We start from the raw sequence: 23,109 nt of genomic DNA on the forward strand, positions 1-23,109 counted from the left end.
TTCTCCTGCGTCAGGATCCAGCTCGCACTATCGTGTACAAACACCGTGTGGTGAATTTTCTTAATTATCTCCCATTCCCTCGTACTTTACTCATTCCACTAATTATTTCATTATCATCATAACATTCGATGCATATTTGTGGGACATTAAACCTAAAACATAATAACACTTACTATAAATGAATGATGTTTACTACTTTTGAAAGTGTATTTTGCAACGTTCAGATAGATCATGCACTTATTTCAATTTTTAAAACTGGGTAGTTCCTCTTAGTGTAAAGATATTATCCTTAAAGACACTTGAAACAAACTTTATTCAATGAATGAGTATCACGACTACACGAAAGTACATAAATGTTTAAATATCATGGAAATGTATAAAAGTACATAAAGGTTCCAAACTGAGTTACTACGCAAAATGCTGTTTGACAAACTTCATTGTTCAGTACCATATGAATTAGTTTATTGTTCATTCTCATATTAAAATGCATTCTATTCTGAAATTTTACAACGAATACACCGGAAAGTTGTACAAATGTCCATATGTACTTTTAGTGAATACATCAAAAGAGCTAGATCGTAGTAAGAATGAAATTTAAAAGCATTATTTTAAGTTTAAATGGAAGCACAATTCTTATGGAACACCTTGGTTTTGCTATTAAAGCATTTAACAAAGTATAACGAAATTATTGAATACCAATATTTATTAAAGCATATCTTCTTACCAATACGTAGTTCGGAAGTAACAAATATGAAACTTGAATGCATTATTTTAATACATATATAATAAGTAAGCATTGAATATTTCATTTTTTCAAACAAATATTAATTTACAATTCACAACAACTCTTCTCTTTCATGAAATGAAAATTTTGCTTCGATTCTACTGAAGAATTTTTGAGTATTACAAAAAAGTATACGCTTATGTTCTTTTATGTACATATTGTTTACATTTTAAAAATTCACTAAATATTAAAAGCAAAATCTGGAAACCTTTTTTCTATGATTTATTCCACCAAGAAGTTAGTGCTTTAGCTTTCAAAACTTTTAATTTAATTTCACAATTTTTACAAAGGAGTTGAAACTCAAAAATAAACTTGCAAATGTTATATAAATTTAGTTGTTTCTTCCTAAACAAGCTTGTGAAAATGTTTAAATAATGAGATATTGAATCTACGTCAACTTAAACTACAGCTTAAATTTAGAAATTGTTAAATATTTTTTTCTATTTATAAGACATCACTTTTAAAAGTGTAATAGTTTAAGGTTAATCAAGGAAACCAATTTCATCTTGAGGAATTTTAACGGTCAAATTCTGTTATACATCTGAAATCTACAATAACACAAATATAACACTGATTGGAACTTATCATATCATTTTAAAATTAACTTAATGCTTCAGAATATTTACTGCATTAAAATATGTGACAAATATAATCCACAATGTTTCTTCTCTATCATCAGATAAATATATATCGAAACTTTAATAACACAAAATTGCTAAGCTTTCTACTTATAAGATCATAACCAATAAAATAATTTGAAACTTTCGTACAAACTTTTAAGCTCATGTGTTTTGTTTGAAGTGATAACTCTAAACTTATCATTGCTCCCTGTAGCACAAACTTAATACAGAAATTATAGAAACCTAGTTTAGGCTAGGCAATTATTGATGACTTGTAGCCTAGACTACAATAATGAATAAAAAAACGGACATAGGAATTTGCTTATCATATCAATTGAACTGTGAGTGACGAAAAGAGTTATTAGAGATTAACTATTCAATAGAATTATGAAAGCTAAGCAAATAAACCACTAAGTCATGTATGATAAGATAAACCACGAATTCTAGGAAAGTAAGGAGGAAACATTATAATAAGGCGTGCGAGTTTCTAATCAAACTAATACATTTACTGAATTGAATTCAAAGCAGTAAGAAAGCGTCCCTAGAGGTTCATATGCTTTAGATGTTGTAAATAATATAATATGAGAAAAGAAGATGATAGTATTCTAATGAGTGCACACACAGATTACAAATCCAGAAATAAAAATTACTTTTTTCATCAACATATTAGAACGCAAGTATTAAATAAGGCTGACATTTGAGATAATAAAAAAAAAAACAAATATTGCCAATGATCAATCATGTGATTCCATAATTGCGATTATTATCATTATTACTGTTATTTAATATTCTTTCATAAAACTGGTAAACAATGATCCCATCACACAAATCTATTAAGACTTAATACAAGACATTCTTTTAACGTTTTTTCAATAACTAAACAAACAGTTAAATGATATGTATCTCTAATGTTTTATTAATTCTATCTGCAGCCAGATTCTAAAGTTTACGTCTTCAAACTCATATTAAAGAAACAATATTTTTAAAAAAATGAGCAACATACTCCATTCTTTTCAATCATTTATGGTTACTGCAGCCAGCATAAAAGGTAAAATGTTTCTTTGTTCTTTCTTGTAAAATGTACTACTTTTCCTTTAAATCGTAGTAAAGTAATAATAAATTTGTGTGGTACTAGCTCTAAAACTAGGCTTCTATTTCAACCGAATTCTGTTTCCCGTTATCGTGTAAAGCAAATGATTTATACCTGCCAATTTCCGTTCTCTTCCTGCGAGTCGGAAGACTCTTCCTCTGCGTAAGGCCCTTCAGCCTGGGTACCTCCAGATTTCCTTTTCTGAAAACGACGTTCTAGTTCCAGAATAAACTTCTCAAAGATATTGCGGTCAACATTTTGTCGTATGAACTGGAACAAGTAATACTCGGTGTAGGATATCCAGGGTAGTACTTCCATGATATTTCGACGGTCGGATAGTATGAACCTATACTTGAATACCTTCGAACGCAACCAATAGAATGATATGATGATCAGCTCATAAACGAGGTCAAGAACGGTGATTAATAGTAGCAATACTAGCCAAAACCAGATGAAAATGTAGATCATCTCGTTAACAGCATTTAGTGGTAAAATGCAAATGGTATTGTGGACCTGGATGCTTCCTGAATCGCCATATTTCCTAAAAGCGCAGTTAGTGACTAGTGGGAAGAAGGAAGACATGGAATCGATCCTGTTATTGGGTTCCTGGTTGGAAATCTTGATCATATCTAAGCCATAATTGATGAATTCTCCGCCGAGGAATACATTGATGAGATAGAGATTACTGAGAACATTTATGAAGTTGAGGCTGAGACAAAGAAAGTAATAATAAACCAGAGATTTAACGTTTTCGCAACAATAAATAAAGCTTTTAACCATTTTCTTTATCTTCTTTTCGTGGTTCTTAGAAGATTCATCCACGTTCAAATCCCGCATTCTAGATGATAATCTTCTCAGCTTCTTATCCGAAAGGATGGTCCAGAAGTAATGCGGGATATAGAAGAGCATGCCTTGGAAGAATAAGATGAGCGGAAACCATTGATAGTAAGAATGATAACGAACTTTGTCATTTTGTGCGGAAGCAACTGCTTCTGGATGAATTGCTGTTGTTCCATGCCTGAAGGTGCCATTGATCCAGCAATATGTGTCTATCACCGACTGACGAATTGGAGAACTCTCATCTTGGATGCAGACGATGGGATTTCCAACGAATTGATGGGCAGTCACCAAAAGACAAAGGAAGAAGAAAAGTCCAGTTGTTAACTTATAATGTAATCGAAAGCAGATGCTATCCGTAGATATCTTGTTCAACAAGATGATCCTATAGAAGTTACGGGTTCCCGTCAATAACTTCTTCAACGCCATCTTAATTTGAGGTATCATCCTGCAAAAATAAGAAAGTAACAAAATTATATGATCTTATAAATGATCATAACAAATTATCTAAATAATAACAAAGAAAATCAACTATGAATTATTGGAAATAATAATAATAGTAATGGAATTCTAATATTCCACACAGGTTAAAAAAAATAATAATTACATTTGAGCTCTGCACACTTCGATCACCTATTGAAGAATGCTTGTAACAGGTTGCAGTGAGAAATGTGAGGACGGGGCTTGCTACTGCGCATAGAAATACAACTCGCCAACACATCTGTTCCCGAGATTTTAGGAAGTTTCAATTCCATAAGTAACAAGCAAGGATAAAATAGCGTCAGTTAAAGAAACAGTCTTTGGCTATTGGATTTTAAGTTCTACGTTGTTATTAGTGATTAAAAGGAAAAGAAATGTCGAAAAGTGAGTTATGCACCAATCGATATAAATTAATCTAGATAACCAAAATGATATGGGTGAGTGTATATTGCCATGCGTAGTTTTCGAGGAAATCAAGAAAGTTTTTTTTTGTAAAAATAAAAAGAAAACTGGCTCAACACGATATCCACGCCATCTATTAAGACAAAATTAAAGTTTACCCTTATCAAGCATATTACAATGACTCTAGCAAGATGACAGTACACAAAGTATGGTTAACGAAATATATCAAAAAATGATTAACTCTAAATTAATTTCTATTTAACTAAAATAATGTACAAAGAGGAGACATGTATTAGTCTACAGATCCCATCCAACTTATCAAAATGGCAGGTTTAAATTCTCATGTGTAATGTTCGAGAAAATCGACGCAAACCTCTGACGCTAATTTGTATATCGTTCGCCATTAATATAACTGATAGTTTTTATTCTGCTGGAACAGATGGCTTGATTATTTAAGAATTGCATATGTAAGAAAATGCACTTTTCAATAACGAACTTTATGTACGAAGGATATTTCAAAAGTATTGCACAGAGCACATGCGCAACAATTTGAGTGGTGTGATCAAGTTCAACTTTATGACAGTTATGAGTCAGAGTTTTTGGGCTTGACGGTTGTGTCTGTGCTTGCTAGTTTGTGTGGCTGTATTGTGAGAAATTGAGTGTTGAAATGGAAGCTGAACCTGATTGAGGTCGGATTACTACTTATAGTGTCCAGCGTTTCTACATCAAAATCGAAATTCTACGTGGAAAAAATCCAACTGAAATTTACAATGTTTTAGGAAAGGTTTGTGGAAATAGTGTAGTGGATCGTAGTACTGTATCACGGTGGTCAGATCGTTTCCGTGAAGCTCATGTGTGCGTACAACCCACTGCGGACAACCCAGGAAGTCAAAGACCATCAACTGCAACAGACTACACCTAAGAGATTATTGTGAATGATATTTTGAGAGAGGATTGACTAAAAACATTAGGAAATTGCATATGAGGCCAGAATGTCTGTCACTTCAGTTTACAGTATTATTACTGAAAAGTTAAAGATGATAAAAATCGCTGACAGATTGGTTCCGCATGATTTGAGTGAAGAGGAAAAAGCATGTCTTCACTCAGATACTTCCCCACCCATCATATGGTCCTGATGTGAGCCCAACAGATTTTGATTCGATTCCCAAATTGAAGGAACGACTCCGTGGAAAACGTTTCGATACAATAGAGGAAGGTTTTAGTGAGGTGATCTGAGTGATCAGACAGCTCTGCAATGAAGATGCCCTATCCGGAATACAGAATTTACCAATAACTAACTGATTCATACTAGCTTTGATATATTCAATAGTGTCTGATTTTTCGATAGTGTATGAAGAAGGATATGTTAGATATCCGAAACTGTCACAATTATTATTTCTTATTTTATAATAAAACGTTGTTTTGTTCAGCATTTGTATTTTAGTGTAAGAATTTAACAAAACGTTGGGAAGCTTTCATAAGCAAGAATGGAGGTATATTGAAGGCTCGTAAAGGTATTTTGTACAATAATTTATTTACTTCCATAACATCTTTCAGTGTTCAGAAGTTTTGAAATTACCCTCATATTATTGTTTGTTTCCCTAACAGTGACACACACACTTCTAACAGTGAGACATACTTAATAATTACTTCTAAGTTCAAACAGCTTCTGTAATTCAAGTACTTAGTTATTACATTGGAAATAAGTTCATGACTAATCGACTATCTTTTCCTTATCAAGGTATATTAGTATGAATCCGATGACGTAATATCACACAACAGTATTGATCCTTGGTAGTGTTTGTTATAAACTAACGGGTGTATCAAAAGTTCGGGAATTGGAACAGCTTCGTTATGAGTAAAGAAATTAAAAACAGAGGAAAATTGTTGGAAATAATTTTCAATCTACAAAAAGTGAATTCTTTCAAATGCCGTAGCCTCTTGGAATCCACTTTATGTCAAATGAAGAAGCAACTTCGCCAGTTCAGGGAGGTTATTCTCTTAGAGTTTCATCATACCAACAGTAAAGCATTGTTAGAAAACGGATTCGTGAATTTCAAGATTCATCTCGCGTAACAATGTGCTTATGTATTTTTTTCCTATTATGTTCGCGTGTCGTTCCGTTCCGTTCGAACTGCAAATGTTGCTTTTTCATACGTGGGTCGTCCAATATAAGTTTCCCTAAGCTGTAAAAATATTATTTTTAAAATACATTTGTAAACTATTTATGCATGTGTACGTGGATCCTGCCTCACTTCTCCACGTACTCCCCATTGTGATTCAGGCATTTGTTTTACTGTTGCACGTTGTCCTAACCCTTTACAAAAATCGATTCTAGCTATTTAGCACTTTTCTTACATTCAGCTTCACTTATTCGTCACCAGGTCACAGGAAACCAAGTCGCTTATGTCGAACCTGAACTCTTCTTCAAGGAAACAAAATTCGACATAAGCGACCTTATCTCTTCTTCTTGACGATAACGCCCACACATACTCAACACGCTAAAAAGACACAAAATTGAAGAATTAAGGTGGGAACAGCTGTCCTATTCTCCGTACAGCCTCAATTAAGCGCCGAGTTACTTCCATCGTTTTCCGATGATAAAGTCTGCATTGCAAGGTGAACGTTTCAAAAGAGATGAAGAAGTGAAGCGCAATGTGAGGAGGGTGCTAAATAGCAGAGTTTTGATTTTTTGCAATTGGTTTGGACAATAGCAGGAAGAACCACCTATAAATGTATGTATAATTTACACATGTATCTTAAAAAATAAATATTTTTCTAGCTTACGAAAACATATATTGAACGATCCATGTATAACAGCACGCATTACCAGTGTGGAGTGCAAGTGGTTGGAGCAATCGGGGAAACTCTCTACCATTTTAGATTCAAAACTATCTCTCTTCCACAATTTTCTTCCCTTTCAGTTTTTGGCATGTTTACTCAGAATGGGGTCGGCCCATAGCCCTTGACATTTGATAGCCCGGTACTATAAAGGTAACCAAGAAAGGTCTGTCGCTTTTTGTGGAGGTCTGTGTCCAATTGGGCCTCACACCGTGAGTTGAATGCGAATGGAGATAACTGTTAGGTCAGTTGGTGGTGTGGGTATATCCAACATATTACCTGGTTGTGGCAGTTCAGTTACACCGTGAACTTGCGTAAGAACAGATTGAACATGGGACCTCCACAGAACGTCATAAGGGAATTATGCTCTACGAGTTCAAACTGGGGTCAAACGTCGCTGCATCGGGGTGGATGATATGCCAAGTATTTGGCGAGGGTGTCCTGACTATCCGGTCAGTGCAGTGGTGGTTTAACAAGTTTAAGGACGGTGACGAAACACTCGAAGACCAACCACGCTCCGGAAGATCGACACATGTACAAAATGAAGATCTTCAGGAAGCAATTGAGGCGAACAGTGGGCAAACCTGTGAGGAATTGGGACTACAATTCAGTGTGAGTGGAAAAACCATTCGGCAGCAAATTCATCAACTTGTAAAGCACCAAGCTGTATCAAGTTAAGTTGATGTGTCCCACATGATTTGACTCCGGAGCAGAAGAGAACAGGAGCGGACATGTGTGTTTCTTTGCAGTGTTGTCTGAGGAAGGAGCAATTTCTGGACAGGGTGTTGAATGTGATGAAAAATGGGTGCTGTACAAAGCTCCATGGTGCCGTCATCATTGGTTGCCATCTCATAAATCGGTTCCGAAACAGCAGAAACCACTACTGCACCAGAAGACGGTCCTCCTGTGTGTTTGGTAGACTACTCGCGGCATCGTGTATCGGAAACTGCTACCAGCTGGTCAGAGCATCAATGCAACTGTGTGCTGTCAACAGTTGACTCATGTAAAAAAAACACAACTCAAAACTCTGGAGCCAGCAGTTCTGAATCGCAAAGGGATCGTCCTGTTAAAGGAAACGCTAAGTCTCACGTAGCGAGGATGACCCAGGACACCATTCTACGCTTTGTATGAGAAACACTATTGTACCCGCCATACACCCCGGACATTGCACTGTCCGATTATCACCTGTTCCATTCCTTGGACAATCGTCTTAGAGGAAGTCTGTTGAAATCGCTAGTAGAGGTGAAAAATACACTTCATACCTTCTTCGCTTCACGGCCCACTACGTTCTACCCCGACGAAATCCATGGCCTTCCAGAATGTTGGCAGAAGGTCGTGGACGATGATAAGGATCTTTCAGGTACGTCTAAGGTGACATATTGATGTTTGAAGAGGTGGGTGAAAAAGCGACAGAACAAGTCTTGGTTACCTTTATGTAAAAACAATGAATATATGCGTATTTCTAATGCATAATATTTTCTTAACAATGCCTTTGCATTTAACAAGAAAAGATAACAAAATATGAGTCACATACAAACCGATAGATCTAAGTGGAACAACACGACTTTACCAACTGTAAATCATCATGTGTAGTTTTCGACAAAATGCAGAGAAGCATGTTCTTGTAAACATAAAAATTGTTGGAGAACAATAACAATGCAATCTGTTGTAATATGCTGCAGTACATTCACAACAAGGTTTTTATTGTAGTACTACAATATGACAACACAGAGAACTGTTAATGAGATATAGACGAACATTACGATCTACTCTTAAAACTATACATTGTATTTAACTGTTATATCCAAAGATGAGTCGAAACAGAAATCGATATATATCACAACGAGTGGAACAACATAAGGCTCTCTTGAGAGCAAATTCTCATGTAGAGTTTACGAGAAATTCGGAGAAAAATAGTTTTTATTGCACAAATGATATAACATTTCTTGCCAATAATATCATAATCAATAGTTTTCAAATCCTATTGCTACATTATATTTATTTATGTTCTATAAATAAAAAAAATAAATTTTTAAGTAGAAGATTTTAAGTGTTGTTTTCTTTGTCTCCTAACTATGACACGCACTCTCCTAATAATAGTAGCATACAGAGTACATGTAAATTAGGGCAAAGTAAATAAAAAATAGAGTAAAAAAATTAAAAGTTAATTTAAAAATAGATATTTAAAAATGATAATTTTTTCTATTCTTTTACTAACAAAGATACACGTAAATATATTTTTATTTGATTTTATTTAATTTAGCTGTGTAATGAGTGAGCTTTAGGATTTAGCATTTAGATTTCTGGGCTTTCGGCATCTATGGCCATTTAGCCCGTCACGTTTTGAGAGATGACGCCCTCGGCGAGCACACAATCCGAGGAAAGGGAAGGAAGGAAGCGGTCTGGGACCTATAAGTTAGGTACCACCCCGGCATTTGCTTGGTGTGAATGAAGAAATCCCAAGAAAACCTCATTCAGGGTGGCTGGCCAGAAAAAGCGTTTTACACTTTTTCGACCGAGTGCTCCCAGCGGGAAACGAACCCGGGACCGCTCGCAACTAAGGCGAGAGAGTTAGCGACTTCGCTACGCTGGGCCACAATGAGTGAGGTTTAGTCTGCTGCAATGTGAAAATGGTATCTGGACAGTGGAAAGCTCTTAATATTGATTTTGTGAAAGTCTCTATAACGTATAAGCTTGTTGTACTTTGCATTTATTTGAAATAAGAAAGACGAATGAGGAAAGTGGAACGTTTTCACACCCACCCATATCGTTTACTGCTGCTCCCTATGTAGAGGAATGTATGGTGGAATTATTTATGTGCGAATGTTATGCAAACTGCACAACGTCATGGAATTGTTGGTTGCATAACAATTGACTTCCTTTCACAAAACTGTTTGAACTTTCGTTCCAGCGGCGAGGCCGTAAGATACAATTTATTTCACTTATTCTGACAAACAATCTAAACACTCATTTACTCCCAATCTCTTTGTTCCTGTAAAATGTGAAGAGCAGTTTTTATCCCTGCTGTGTCATTCAGTAGCAAGTTCAGGGAGGGACATTTCTCGTAAGATACTTCATGTCAAGAAGTTAAGGGATTTGCTTCTTACTGATAGAGACATATGAAAAAAAAAGTTTTGTGGATACAAGAAAGTACCACATCATACCTCATACAAATAACGTAAATTATTGTACTGTATGGTTGCGAAACATGGTTTCTTACTCTGAGGGAAGAACATAGACTGAAAGTATTTGAGAACAAGATCCTGAGACGAATATTCGAACCCAAGAGGAACAAGAAAGGGGAATGGCGGAAACTTCATAACGAGGAACTACATAATTTATACGGCTTACCCAACATTGTTAGGGGCGTCAAGTCTAGGAGGCTTAGATGGGCGGGTCATGTAGCTAGAATGGAAGAAAGTAGAAACGCTTTCAAAGTCTTGACTGGAAGACCAATCGAAAAACGACCATTAGGAAGACCCAGGCGCAGATGGGAGGACAATATTAAAATGGAATACAAAGTAGAAACTGGATGCATTTAGCTAAGGATTGAAGTCAGTGGAGAGCTTTTATGAACGCGGTATTGAACTTCCGGGTTCCATAGGCCAAAAGAGTTAGTTAGTTAGTTAGTTATAATTAAGTGGAAGACACACGTACCGAGCGTGATTCATAATCAGTGGGTATGGTATATGGAATGTAAGCTTGCAAGTAAAGTGTTGGATACGAAGTGTTTTCTTTGTCAGGCACACATTAAATGCACAAAAAGCATAGAGGATGGTACAAGAGAAAATATCTGGATGACAGTACACGCGGTCATATAATCGGAAGACTTGAAATCCAGCATACTCAGCGATCTGTGTGTGCAGAGTTGAATGTAGCGCGTAGTGTAATTTTGTAGGATAACAAGATTCCAGGAAAGGCAAAAACATTCGAAGGAATATAGAGTAAACGAATCACCATGGGAAGCAATTTTTAACATTAAACTTGAACTCTCACAACGACTCCGTTAGAACCACCTAACGTGTTCTTTAGACCACTGTGACTGGGCCAAAGAATAGTGGGATCAACTATTCATTCTGATGAGTCTGCTGCAGAGCATATAATTATTTTCAATGTTATCTTATCTATTGGGACCACAGATACGTTATGGAATCGCAAATTTTATGAAATAAGATCATTATGGTCTGCAGTAGCATCTTGAACCGCTTGCATCGGCAGGATATTGTGACGGGTTTAATCTATCGGAACACTTCTCTGCGACTATATATGTGACCTCTCAGTGGCTCCATGGCCTTAGTTGTCTAATTTATGACAATACTTACAGGGTGAAAGTAGCAGAGAAATATACCGAACACTAGGATATCACATGTTTGGATTAGTAACCATATATCCCGAACCTTAATGCGATTGAACATGTCTGAGACGCCATTAAGCACACGATTGGAACACAAATTCTACCACTCAGGACTTTGGATGACCTGCGGCGGATAATTTGCAACAGTTTGATGCAATTTCAAGAGCTGTTGGTTGACCTCATTCAAAGTATGAGAATGCGTTGTACAACCCATGAAATTGTTCCCAAATTGAAATCACATCCCAAATTGAAAGTTTCTGGCTATGTCAAACGGGACTAACGTGTAATCTAGAAATTGAACCAATACGGTTTAGATGCTTTATAAGTCTTTTAATGTGTTTCTGTGTCATTTAGCCATCAGTGTAAAGAACAAGTATCCCTCCATAACATTCAGTTCCGCTGATCGTCAACGTCCCTCCGCCTTCATTCGTGCGTCATTTTCATATGGTAGTCCTTAACTTATCGATAAAGTTTCTACTTTTGTGGAAAATCTAAATTTCCACCCCAGTTTTCTTGCACTTGATATCACTCAGAGAGCACTTATTTTCCTTCTATCCATACATATCAATAATAACTACATTTTATTTTCGTAATTAAACGAAGTATTGGTTATTTTTAGTAACAAATATTTTTATTTTTTAAAAAATTCTTTAAATTAAGATTTTATCAATAAGAGCTCGTTCGTAGGGGGAAACTTGATTTCAGTGGTTCATTTATAAAGGAACAGGAGGAGATTGTAAGGCAAAGTTTTGAAATTTTGAAGAAGATTGGCTTCTATTTGATTGGATAATTGACTGTGTAATTACAAAATATTATATGAATTTATCGTGAATAAATATTATATTCCGCGTCATTTACTCGTGTTTTGCTGTTTGCAGTACATTGCATATTTAGTGGGTAGTGCAGAAAAAATTGAGGTCCTGTAGTTAGAAACAAGTTTAATATGAAAACATCAGTATATCATATGGTCAGACGAGGCAGTTCTTTTTAATTAATTGACGTTTTGCTCTGATGCCTTGGTCATATTCATTGTATTTGATTTTGGATTTCATACTAATATAAAACTATTTTATGGACATAGCAGGTTTCCTTTCAATGTTCAGCCTTATGATCGCTTACCATAGCAACATCATCTTGCACCAGCGGCTACCGAACAAGCAAAAGATGTTTAATTAAATATACTAATTATACTAAAACAGAGTTCCCGAATTAGTGGTCAGATAATGTAAACCATTTATAATGGAAAGGAAACACTTCTAAAAGTATTTCCAGTTCCTAAGGTAAGTTTTTGATTACCGGGTGACGTTTTCCGAGAACTCATAATATTTATTTCCCCTTTTAACCCTTTTAGTCCCAATGTCCATTCTAATCGGCATTTAGTTTATTGTCTTATTTTTTATTTTTACAATGCAATGCTTTAGACAATATTTGAAAACATTAGATATCTAAGACAGATTGTGCTATTAATTGGATAACTTTCCGTCTGACGATTTTCTGTTTTATTCTCCGAAATACAGAAATATTTCTTTTAACAATTAAAATAAAACTTGGTTTACGTGAGTTAAAATTGAATTTCGTGAAATTCCACCGAATCCATAGTCTGTATTATGGAAAGTGCATTGTTAAAAATTGCAAATTTCTTGACACAGTGGTTTCGAAAGTTTGGCATTTAATAGAGAGGATGTTAACGTCCACCTTCAGGAGCGAGAAAAATGAGGTGATAGCTACTGCATAGAAATGAATCCGGAATACTTAAAATTTGTACCACTAAAAAACGACCCTGGGTCATGCACATTATCCATATGAAACACCGACTCTGAAAGAGTTAGTGAGTTTAGTTTTGACAGACGTTACGCTTCTCTCCCAAAGTACTCAGTTAAGCTCCCAGAGTCTATTCCAACTTAAAAAGAAAGTCATTTCTACTCTAAGATCGTTTATACAATAAACTGTTTCCACAAGTTAATTGTTAACGAGTTCGCCTCTGATAAACACATTTAATTCCCGGCGAAGTAACAATATTTATCAGGGCTGAACGTAAGAAGGATTAAAAGAAAAAAACTTTGATTTGGGAGAACGAAGTTCCATATATCTATAGAAAGTCAGATTTTACTTCCAAAATCATACTGAGATTTTTAAACATTCATCAACGTAACTTCCTCTTGGCTATATTGTTACCGTAACGCCTTTGGCGTGGAAGATCCAGATTTAATTCTAGGTAGGAGCCCACCTGATTTGGATCCCACGTTAAGCTTCACATCAACGTCTCATATACACTTGATACTGAAAGGGACGCTAAACTCCAATCCAATTAACCAATCAGCATTCATCAATTGGTGTAATTTTAACGCTGAAAGTACACACTCTGTTTGTAGGATCCGATCACACTTTAATTTATATTGTGAATTAATTATACTAGATTGATAGACGAGCCTCAGTATAAATTCAGTTCCCAGTGTCAGCTATCAAAAACATTATTCAGAATTTCTGTATGTGCTAATTTTTTTTTCAGTTAAGGTGTAATGTTGCGAGCGGCGTTCCTGTTACATATGGAGTACTCAGAGTACAAAGGAATTAATTCCAATTACCAAAGTGAGAGAAAATGAGACATGAGTTTGGGTTGTATGCACGCTTCAGTACATAGAAAAGTTAACCCTGTTTTTTATATTAGAAGAGATACTTACAACATTTGTGTATAAATCTTTTGAGCTCCGAAAGGAGTTTCAGATAAAGAGCTTTAAGATGAATCACCAAACCTGGACTTGATTCCCTTGTGAACTGAACACATCATATGTTTTCCGCAGTACAGTTGGATTTATTTGGATTTTAGGATTTAGGAATTAGATTTCTGGGCTTTCGGCATCTATGGTCATTAAGCTCCTCACGTATGAGGAATGACGTTCCATGGCGTGTACCCAACACGGGGAAAGGGAAGGAAGGAAGCGGTCTGGGACTTACAAGTTACGTACCACTCCGGCATTTGTGGTGTAAATGAGGAAAACCCATGAAAACCTTATTCAGGATGGCTGGCTTGTAAAAGCTTTTTACACTTTCTCGACTGAGTTTCCCCACCGGGAATAAGAACTTTAAATTACTGTTCTTAAAAAGCACATATTCTCATCTTACAATAAGACAGTCGCGTAGTTATAACAATTACTTTTAAAATCTTATGTAAATAATCTAAATACTCCCGGATCCTCCAGATTCTATATTGTATTTTGTGTATCAACATATGAATATGTACGAAATTGATTCTTCTGTTACACAACTAGTAGAACAGTTAATGTTGAAAGAAGAAAAGACAACTTATTTTTTTTTTTAAAGAATCTTTCTTTCCAGAAGTACATATGGAGCTACGATTTTCCTGTTTATAATATAACGATTTGAACAGAGATCTAAACATTCTACCTACCTATATATATATATATATATATATATATATATATATATATATATATATATATATATATATATATATATATATATATATATATATATATATATATATATATATATATATATACAGTGATGATATCATGTTGTTTTGTCTATTCCTTGAGTTTCAAACATCCGTTTACAACAAACATGATTCATAACGATCAATAAATTCCTTCCCAAAGCAATGCCCGTGTCAAGCAGAAAAACAACTCCTTGGAATGTAATCGGATGTGAGTAGTAATCGCGGGACTTGAGGCCATTTTTGCCGCCCCCTGGAGCATGGCGCCCGCCGCCACCGCCAAATTTCGCGCCCCGGGCGAACGGCGCCCCATTTTTGGGTTACGTGACCCGGGGTCAATGACCTAGGGGCGCCCACCGCCGAGGCCAAATTTTTCGCCCCGGGCGCCCCATTTTTGGGGTTACGTGGCCCGGGGTTAATGACCAAGGGGGCGCCCGCCGCCGCCAAAATTTTGCGCCCCCTGGCGCCCGGCGCCCATATTTTGGGTTACGTGCCCCGGGGTCAATGACCTAGGGGTACTTAGGACCACTACTTTTAGATTTTGGCAGGGGTACCATGACCCACCCCCCTAAATTTTGGCAGGGGTACCTAGGACCATCTCCCTTAAATTTTGGAAATTGCCAAATCTAAAAATTTTGGTGTGGTAGCCTAGGACCATAGTATGTACCTTAATCAATATTGGGGGTCTATATCGTTCCCTTTTATGGGTAAAAAATTGCCAAAAAGTCAAATTTCGGGTTTTTTTGACCTAATTTATCCCCTTTGATGACGTGTTATTATCCTATATGGTTATATGGTCGTATATAAGGGTCCATTACCTTTCATAATATATGGGTACATTTGTGCACCCCTTTAAAAATTTGGGAGGGGTACCTTGGCCCACCTCTTAACTTTTGGAAATTGCCCAATTTACACACTTGGTATTATAGTACTGGACCCTAATATGTATTATGATAAATTTGGGTGGTCCACCTCGTTCCCTTTTAGGGGTACAAAATTGCCAAAATATAAACGTAAGCAATACGTTGTACCACGTGTTTGGTCTTTTGGCCCAATTTATCCTCTTGGATGAGGTCCTACTACCTTATATGGTTATATGGTTATGTATAGGGGTCTATTCCCTATCATAAGAAATAGGTACATTTGTGCACCCCTTTAAAAATTTGGGAGGGGTACCTTGGCCCACCCCTTAAATTTTAGAAATTGCCCAATTTAAACATTGGGTATTATAGTACCGGCCCTAACATGTATTATGATAAATTTGGGTGGTCCACCTCGTTCCGTTCTAGGGGTACAAAATTGCCAAAATATAAACGTAAGCAATACGTTGTACCACGTGTTTGGTCTTTTGGCCCAATTTATCCTCTTGGATGAGGTCCTATTACCTTATATGGTTATATGGTTATGTATAGGGGTCTATTACCTATCATAAGAAATAGGTACATTTGTGCACCCCTTTAAAAATTTGGGAGGGGTACCTTGGCCCACCCCTTAAATTTTGGAAATTGCCCAATTTAAACATTGGGTATTATAGTACCGGCCCTAACATGTATTATGATAAATTTGGGTGGTCCACCTCGTTCCCTTTTAGGGGTACAAAATTGCCAAAATATAAACGTAAGCAATACGTTGTACCACGTGTTTGGTCTTTTGGCCCAATTTATCCTCTTGGATGAGGTCCTACTACCTTATATGGTTATATGGTTATGTATAGGGGTCTATTCCCTATCATAAGAAATAGGTACATTTGTGTACCCCTTTAAAAATTTGGGAGGGGTACCTTGGCCCACCCCTTAAATTTTAGAAATTGCCCAATTTAAACATTGGGTATTATAGTACTGGATAATAACATGTATTATGATAAATTTGGGTGGTCCACCTCGTTCCGTTCTAGGGGTACAAAATTGCCAAAATATAAACGTAAGCAATACGTTGTACCACGTGTTTGGTCTTTTGGCCCAATTTATCCTCTTGTATGAGGTCCTACTACCTTATATGGTTATATGGTTATGTATGGGTGTCTATTCCCTATCATAAGAAATAGGTACATTTGTGCACCCCTTTAAAAATTTGGGAGGGGTACCTTGGCCCACCCCTTAAATTTTAGAAATTTACCAATTTAAACATTTGGTATAATTGTATAAGACCCTAATATATATTACTATAAATTTTTGTGGTCCATCTCGTTCCCTTTTATGGGTACGAAATTGCCAAATTTTAGTACAACCACGTGTTTCGTTTTGACCTAATTTATTCCCTTGGATGAGGTCCTATTACCTTATATGATTATATGGTCATGTATAGGGGCCCATTTCCTATCATAAGACATAGGTAGATTGATACATCCCGGGAGGGGTACCATAGCTAATCCCTTAAATTTTGGAATTTTTCCAATTTAAGCATTCGCTATCATAGTACATGACTTCAATATGTATCATGATAAATTTGGGTGGTCCACATCGTTCCCTTTCATGAGTAAAAAAAAAATTGCCAAAATATAAACATAAGCAATATGTTGTACCACGTGTTTGGTTTTTGGCCCAATTTATCCCGTTTGATGCGGTCTTGTTACCGTATATGTTTATATGGTCATGTATATAGGTTCATTTCCTATCATAAGACATTGGTACATTGATGCACCCTTTAAAATTTGAGAGAGGTATCTTGGCTCATTCACTCAGTCTTAGAAAATATTTTAATATAAGCATTTGGTATCTTCGTACAGGTCTTCAATATGTACCACTATAAATTTGGATGGTCCACATCGTTCCCTTTCATGGGTAAAGAACTACCAAAAATCAAATTTCGGAGGTTATTGACCAATATTTAATACGTTATATGGTTTATTACCTTTATATGTTTATGTGCCCTTTTAAATTTGGGAATTATCAAATAACAAAATTCGGTAAACGTTTTTCTAGGACCCATTGGTGTTCCTCTTATAGCCAAATACTCAAAATTTAAAGGTTATTGACCTATCTTTTGATACGGCTTTATTATTGAATAACTACAGGATTTATTACTTTTTCGTAAGACACAAGTGTATTTGTGTACCAATCTTAAATTTTGGGAGGGGTACATTTCTTATTGTCATATTAATAATTGGTAATTGTTCTTAAAATTGGATAGTATCTCATTCATTGGGTAAATCATTGTCAAATATGAGTATGATCACGTGATCAGTTATTGACCTATGATGGGATTAGGAGTCCAGGACATTGGTACATTTAAACTTTCTAGGATAATTTGAGAATGCGTCATTGGTTTTGATTATTACAGCCTATGGACCAAATATAAACGTAAGCAATACGATGTACCATGTGATTGACCTTGATGAGGTAGTGTACAGTGATACATAGCTAACCTTATTGAATCTTATGACTCATAGTCTTAAGGAAATACATGCTACAACCTTGGCAAAGTTATTGTTGATGCAATTTGATTGGTTGATCACTATCTTTCGTGCAATCTGATTGACTGATCACTATCTTTTGTGCAATCTGATTGGTTGCTGATTTCCAAATCTTTGCTGCATTCAGTTTTAAGTTTTGTTTAACATATAAAAATCTTGGTTTCGTTCAACATTTTGCACTCACAGATAAATATGATCAAAACCGTTTATTTGTTAATCGAATAGTTAAAAACCGGATAAAGTTTGACGGTTAACCGTGAAACGTAAATTTTTTTTAGTTTGAAAATTTTTTTGTTTGAAAATTTTTAATTTTTTTGTTGCAAAATTTTGTTTGAAAATTTTTTGTTTAAATTTTTTTTCGTTTGAAATTTTTCGTTTCCAAATTTTTTTGTTTAAAATTTTTTTGTTTCGAATTTTGCTTTTTCAAAATTTTGTTTGAAAATTTTTTCGTTTTAAAATTTTGTTTGAATTTTTCGTTTCCAAATTTTTTCGTTTCAAAATTTTGTTTCAAAGTTTGGTTTGACATTTTTAAAGTTTGTGCACTCATTAGTAAAGAACCGGAACTGTTTAGAACTAAAACCTCTGGCAACATTGTGGTGCAATAGTACACGTCAGAACATGGGGTTGTACTTGAAATGAAAAAAAAACACAATTCATTGAAATGGATCATTTTATTACACTCCACATACATCCATACCAGATAGTGGTTCTGGATATTGTCGATACAATGTATTTTGAACTTCTTGCACTAGTTTGTCTTTAGCATATAATTTTAATTCCAATTGAAGTCTTTTAAGGTCTAATGCAATATCAATTGGTGGAAACTCAATGTCCATTTGATCACAAATAAACTGTTTATCATGTATGCACCCACGAACGATGTTGACAACCATCACAATATCTAGATACATGTTGTACAATATGCATAACACATTTTTCAAAATAGTACTTTTTCAGGAATATACTAGTTTTGTTGCACACTTCCACTGCATGTTTAACACACTGGAATACGTTGATAAATTTGTTCCATTCTGTTTCCGTTAGATACACCATGTTGCGAGGGACATGGAATGTACTCTTTTTACGTAACAGCACCATCTTCTCTTCGAGGACTGTACGCATCACCACTTCATGATTTGAGCCTAATGATTTGACTATGGTCACATTTAGCTCATCATGAAAATAATCGTTCATTTGGTCGATTCGTGAACATAATATTTGCCATTCTTCACAGGTCAGTTGTACACCAAATTGTTCTGCTTTGCCCAATCGAATCACTGGTTCAAATGTTCTAGCACTGATACCAATCATCACATGTTTTGTTTGAAATATATTTATTGGATAATAGCTTGCGAAGATGAATTCTTTATCGTTAGAAGTACACATCTTTCCTCCTGAAAAGCACTTGCTCAAATGATTTCGTGGGATGACAGTGTATTGGTTGATTTATAGAACTACGGCTGACGTCATTGGAAAGGAATGTGCTGACGTTTGAATTCATGATTTCATCACAATTGCTGACCAACCAAATTCATACAACTATGTCTGACGTCAAAGGAATGTGCTGACGTTTGAATTCATGATTTCATCACAATTGCTGACGAATCTGGCTGTGTACTAAATTCAAATTGATGACTTTGACCCAAGAATCCTTTGTAACATAAAGATACAGATCCAGTATTTAAGAAACGCAGCAGTTCTTCTTGTTTTGATGCTTCCATGGGTAAATATCTTGCTAGTAGAATTATATTCTTATCATTTTCAAGCTTCACTACGATTCTTAATCCAAACTTTGTAGGGGTCATTTGGCTAGCTAAGATTCTATAAGGTACATTCTGTTGTAAATCAGTAATCTTGGTAAATGATTTCATCACATCACGTGTGTTTAGAAACTGCAGACAAGTAGCCATGATGATGTTATCATGAATACTAACGCGAACGATACTTATATATGATGCAAAACTGATGACGTTGCATTATCATGTTCTGACGTGTACTATTGCACCACAATGTTGCAAGAGGTTTTATTTCTAAACAGTTCCGGTTCTTTACTAATGAGTGCACAAACTTTTAAAAATGTCAAACCAAACTTTGAAACAAAATTTTTGAAACGAAAAAATTTGGAAACGAAAAATTCAAACAAAATTTTAAAACGAAAAAATTTTCAAACAAAATTTTGAAAAAGCAAAATTCGAAACAAAAAATTTTAAACAAAAAAATTTGGAAACGAAAAATTTCAAACGAAAAAAATTTAAACAAAAAATTTTCAAACAAAATTTTGCAACAAAAAAAATTAAAAATTTTCAAACAAAAATATTTTCAAACTAAAAAAATTTTACGTTTCACGGTTAACCGTCAAACTTTATCCGGTTTTTAACTATTCGATTAACAAATAAACGGTTTTGATCATATTTATCTGTGAGTGCAAAATGTTGAACGAAACCAAGATTTTTATATGTTAAACAAAACTTAAAACTGAATGCAGCAAAGATTTGGAAATCAGCAACCAATCAGATTGCACAAAAGATAGTGATCAGTCAATCAGATTGCACGAAAGATAGTGATCAACCAATCAAATTGCATCAACAATAACTTTGCCAAGGTTGTAGCATGTATTTCCTTAAGACTATGAGTCATAAGATTCAATAAGGTTAGCTATGTATCACTGTACACTACCTCATCAAGGTCAATCACATGGTACATCGTATTGCTTACGTTTATATTTGGTCCATAGGCTGTAATAATCAAAACCAATGACGCATTCTCAAATTATCCTAGAAAGTTTAAATGTACCAATGTCCTGGACTCCTAATCCCATCATAGGTCAATAACTGATCACGTGATCATACTCATATTTGACAATGATTTACCCAATGAATGAGATACTATCCAATTTTAAGAACAATTACCAATTATTAATATGACAATAAGAAATGTACCCCTCCCAAAATTTAAGATTGGTACACAAATACACTTGTGTCTTACGAAAAAGTAATAAATCCTGTAGTTATTCAATAATAAAGCCGTATCAAAAGATAGGTCAATAACCTTTAAATTTTGAGTATTTGGCTATAAGAGGAACACCAATGGGTCCTAGAAAAACGTTTACCGAATTTTGTTATTTGATAATTCCCAAATTTAAAAGGGCACATAAACATATAAAGGTAATAAACCATATAACGTATTAAATATTGGTCAATAACCTCCGAAATTTGATTTTTGGTAGTTCTTTACCCATGAAAGGGAACGATGTGGACCATCCAAATTTATAGTGGTACATATTGAAGACCTGTACGAAGATACCAAATGCTTATATTAAAATATTTTCTAAGACTGAGTGAATGAGCCAAGATACCTCTCTCAAATTTTAAAGGGTGCATCAATGTACCAATGTCTTATGATAGGAAATGAACCTATATACATGACCATATAAACATATACGGTAATAAGACCGCATCAAACGGGATAAATTGGGCCAAAAACCAAACACGTGGTACAACATATTGCTTATGTTTATATTTTGGCAATTTTTTTTTACTCATGAAAGGGAACGATGTGGACCACCCAAATTTATCATGATACATATTGAAGTCATGTACTATGATAGCGAATGCTTAAATTGGAAAAATTCCAAAATTTAAGGGATTAGCTATGGTACCCCTCCCGGGATGTATCAATCTACCTATGTCTTATGATAGGAAATGGGCCCCTATACATGACCATATAATCATATAAGGTAATAGGACCTCATCCAAGGGAATAAATTAGGTCAAAACGAAACACGTGGTTGTACTAAAATTTGGCAATTTCGTACCCATAAAAGGGAACGAGATGGACCACAAAAATTTATAGTAATATATATTAGGGTCTTATACAATTATACCAAATGTTTAAATTGGTAAATTTCTAAAATTTAAGGGGTGGGCCAAGGTACCCCTCCCAAATTTTTAAAGGGGTGCACAAATGTACCTATTTCTTATGATAGGGAATAGACACCCATACATAACCATATAACCATATAAGGTAGTAGGACCTCATACAAGAGGATAAATTGGGCCAAAAGACCAAACACGTGGTACAACGTATTGCTTACGTTTATATTTTGGCAATTTTGTACCCCTAGAACGGAACGAGGTGGACCACCCAAATTTATCATAATACATGTTATTATCCAGTACTATAATACCCAATGTTTAAATTGGGCAATTTCTAAAATTTAAGGGGTGGGCCAAGGTACCCCTCCCAAATTTTTAAAGGGGTACACAAATGTACCTATTTCTTATGATAGGGAATAGACCCCTATACATAACCATATAACCATATAAGGTAGTAGGACCTCATCCAAGAGGATAAATTGGGCCAAAAGACCAAACACGTGGTACAACGTATTGCTTACGTTTATATTTTGGCAATTTTGTACCCCTAAAAGGGAACGAGGTGGACCACCCAAATTTATCATAATACATGTTAGGGCCGGTACTATAATACCCAATGTTTAAATTGGGCAATTTCCAAAATTTAAGGGGTGGGCCAAGGTACCCCTCCCAAATTTTTAAAGGGGTGCACAAATGTACCTATTTCTTATGATAGGTAATAGACCCCTATACATAACCATATAACCATATAAGGTAATAGGACCTCATCCAAGAGGATAAATTGGGCCAAAAGACCAAACACGTGGTACAACGTATTGCTTACGTTTATATTTTGGCAATTTTGTACCCCTAGAACGGAACGAGGTGGACCACCCAAATTTATCATAATACATGTTAGGGCCGGTACTATAATACCCAATGTTTAAATTGGGCAATTTCCAAAATTTAAGGGGTGGGCCA

At 35.3% G+C, this 23,109-nt stretch overlaps 1 protein-coding gene across 2 annotated transcripts in view; it reads right to left on the minus strand.

The window, feature by feature from the left end:
* Positions 1-532: 532 nt before the first annotated feature.
* The window catches only part of LOC145676822 (innexin inx2-like), a 66,164-nt gene continuing 43,587 nt past the window's right edge, over positions 533-23,109 (minus strand). For both annotated transcript variants that reach the window (XM_081747601.1, XM_081747600.1), the window contains exon 3: positions 533-3,779. In XM_081747601.1, coding sequence (XP_081603727.1) covers positions 2,603-3,778 — 1,176 coding nt within the window. In that variant the 5' untranslated portion in view covers position 3,779 and the 3' untranslated portion in view covers positions 533-2,602. The remainder of the gene's footprint in view (positions 3,780-23,109) is intronic.

Source organism: Thermobia domestica, unplaced genomic scaffold (assembly GCF_964235325.1).
Source record: "Thermobia domestica unplaced genomic scaffold, izTheDome1.hap1.1 HAP1_SCAFFOLD_392, whole genome shotgun sequence".
Classification (NCBI taxonomy): domain Eukaryota; kingdom Metazoa; phylum Arthropoda; class Insecta; order Zygentoma; family Lepismatidae; genus Thermobia; species Thermobia domestica.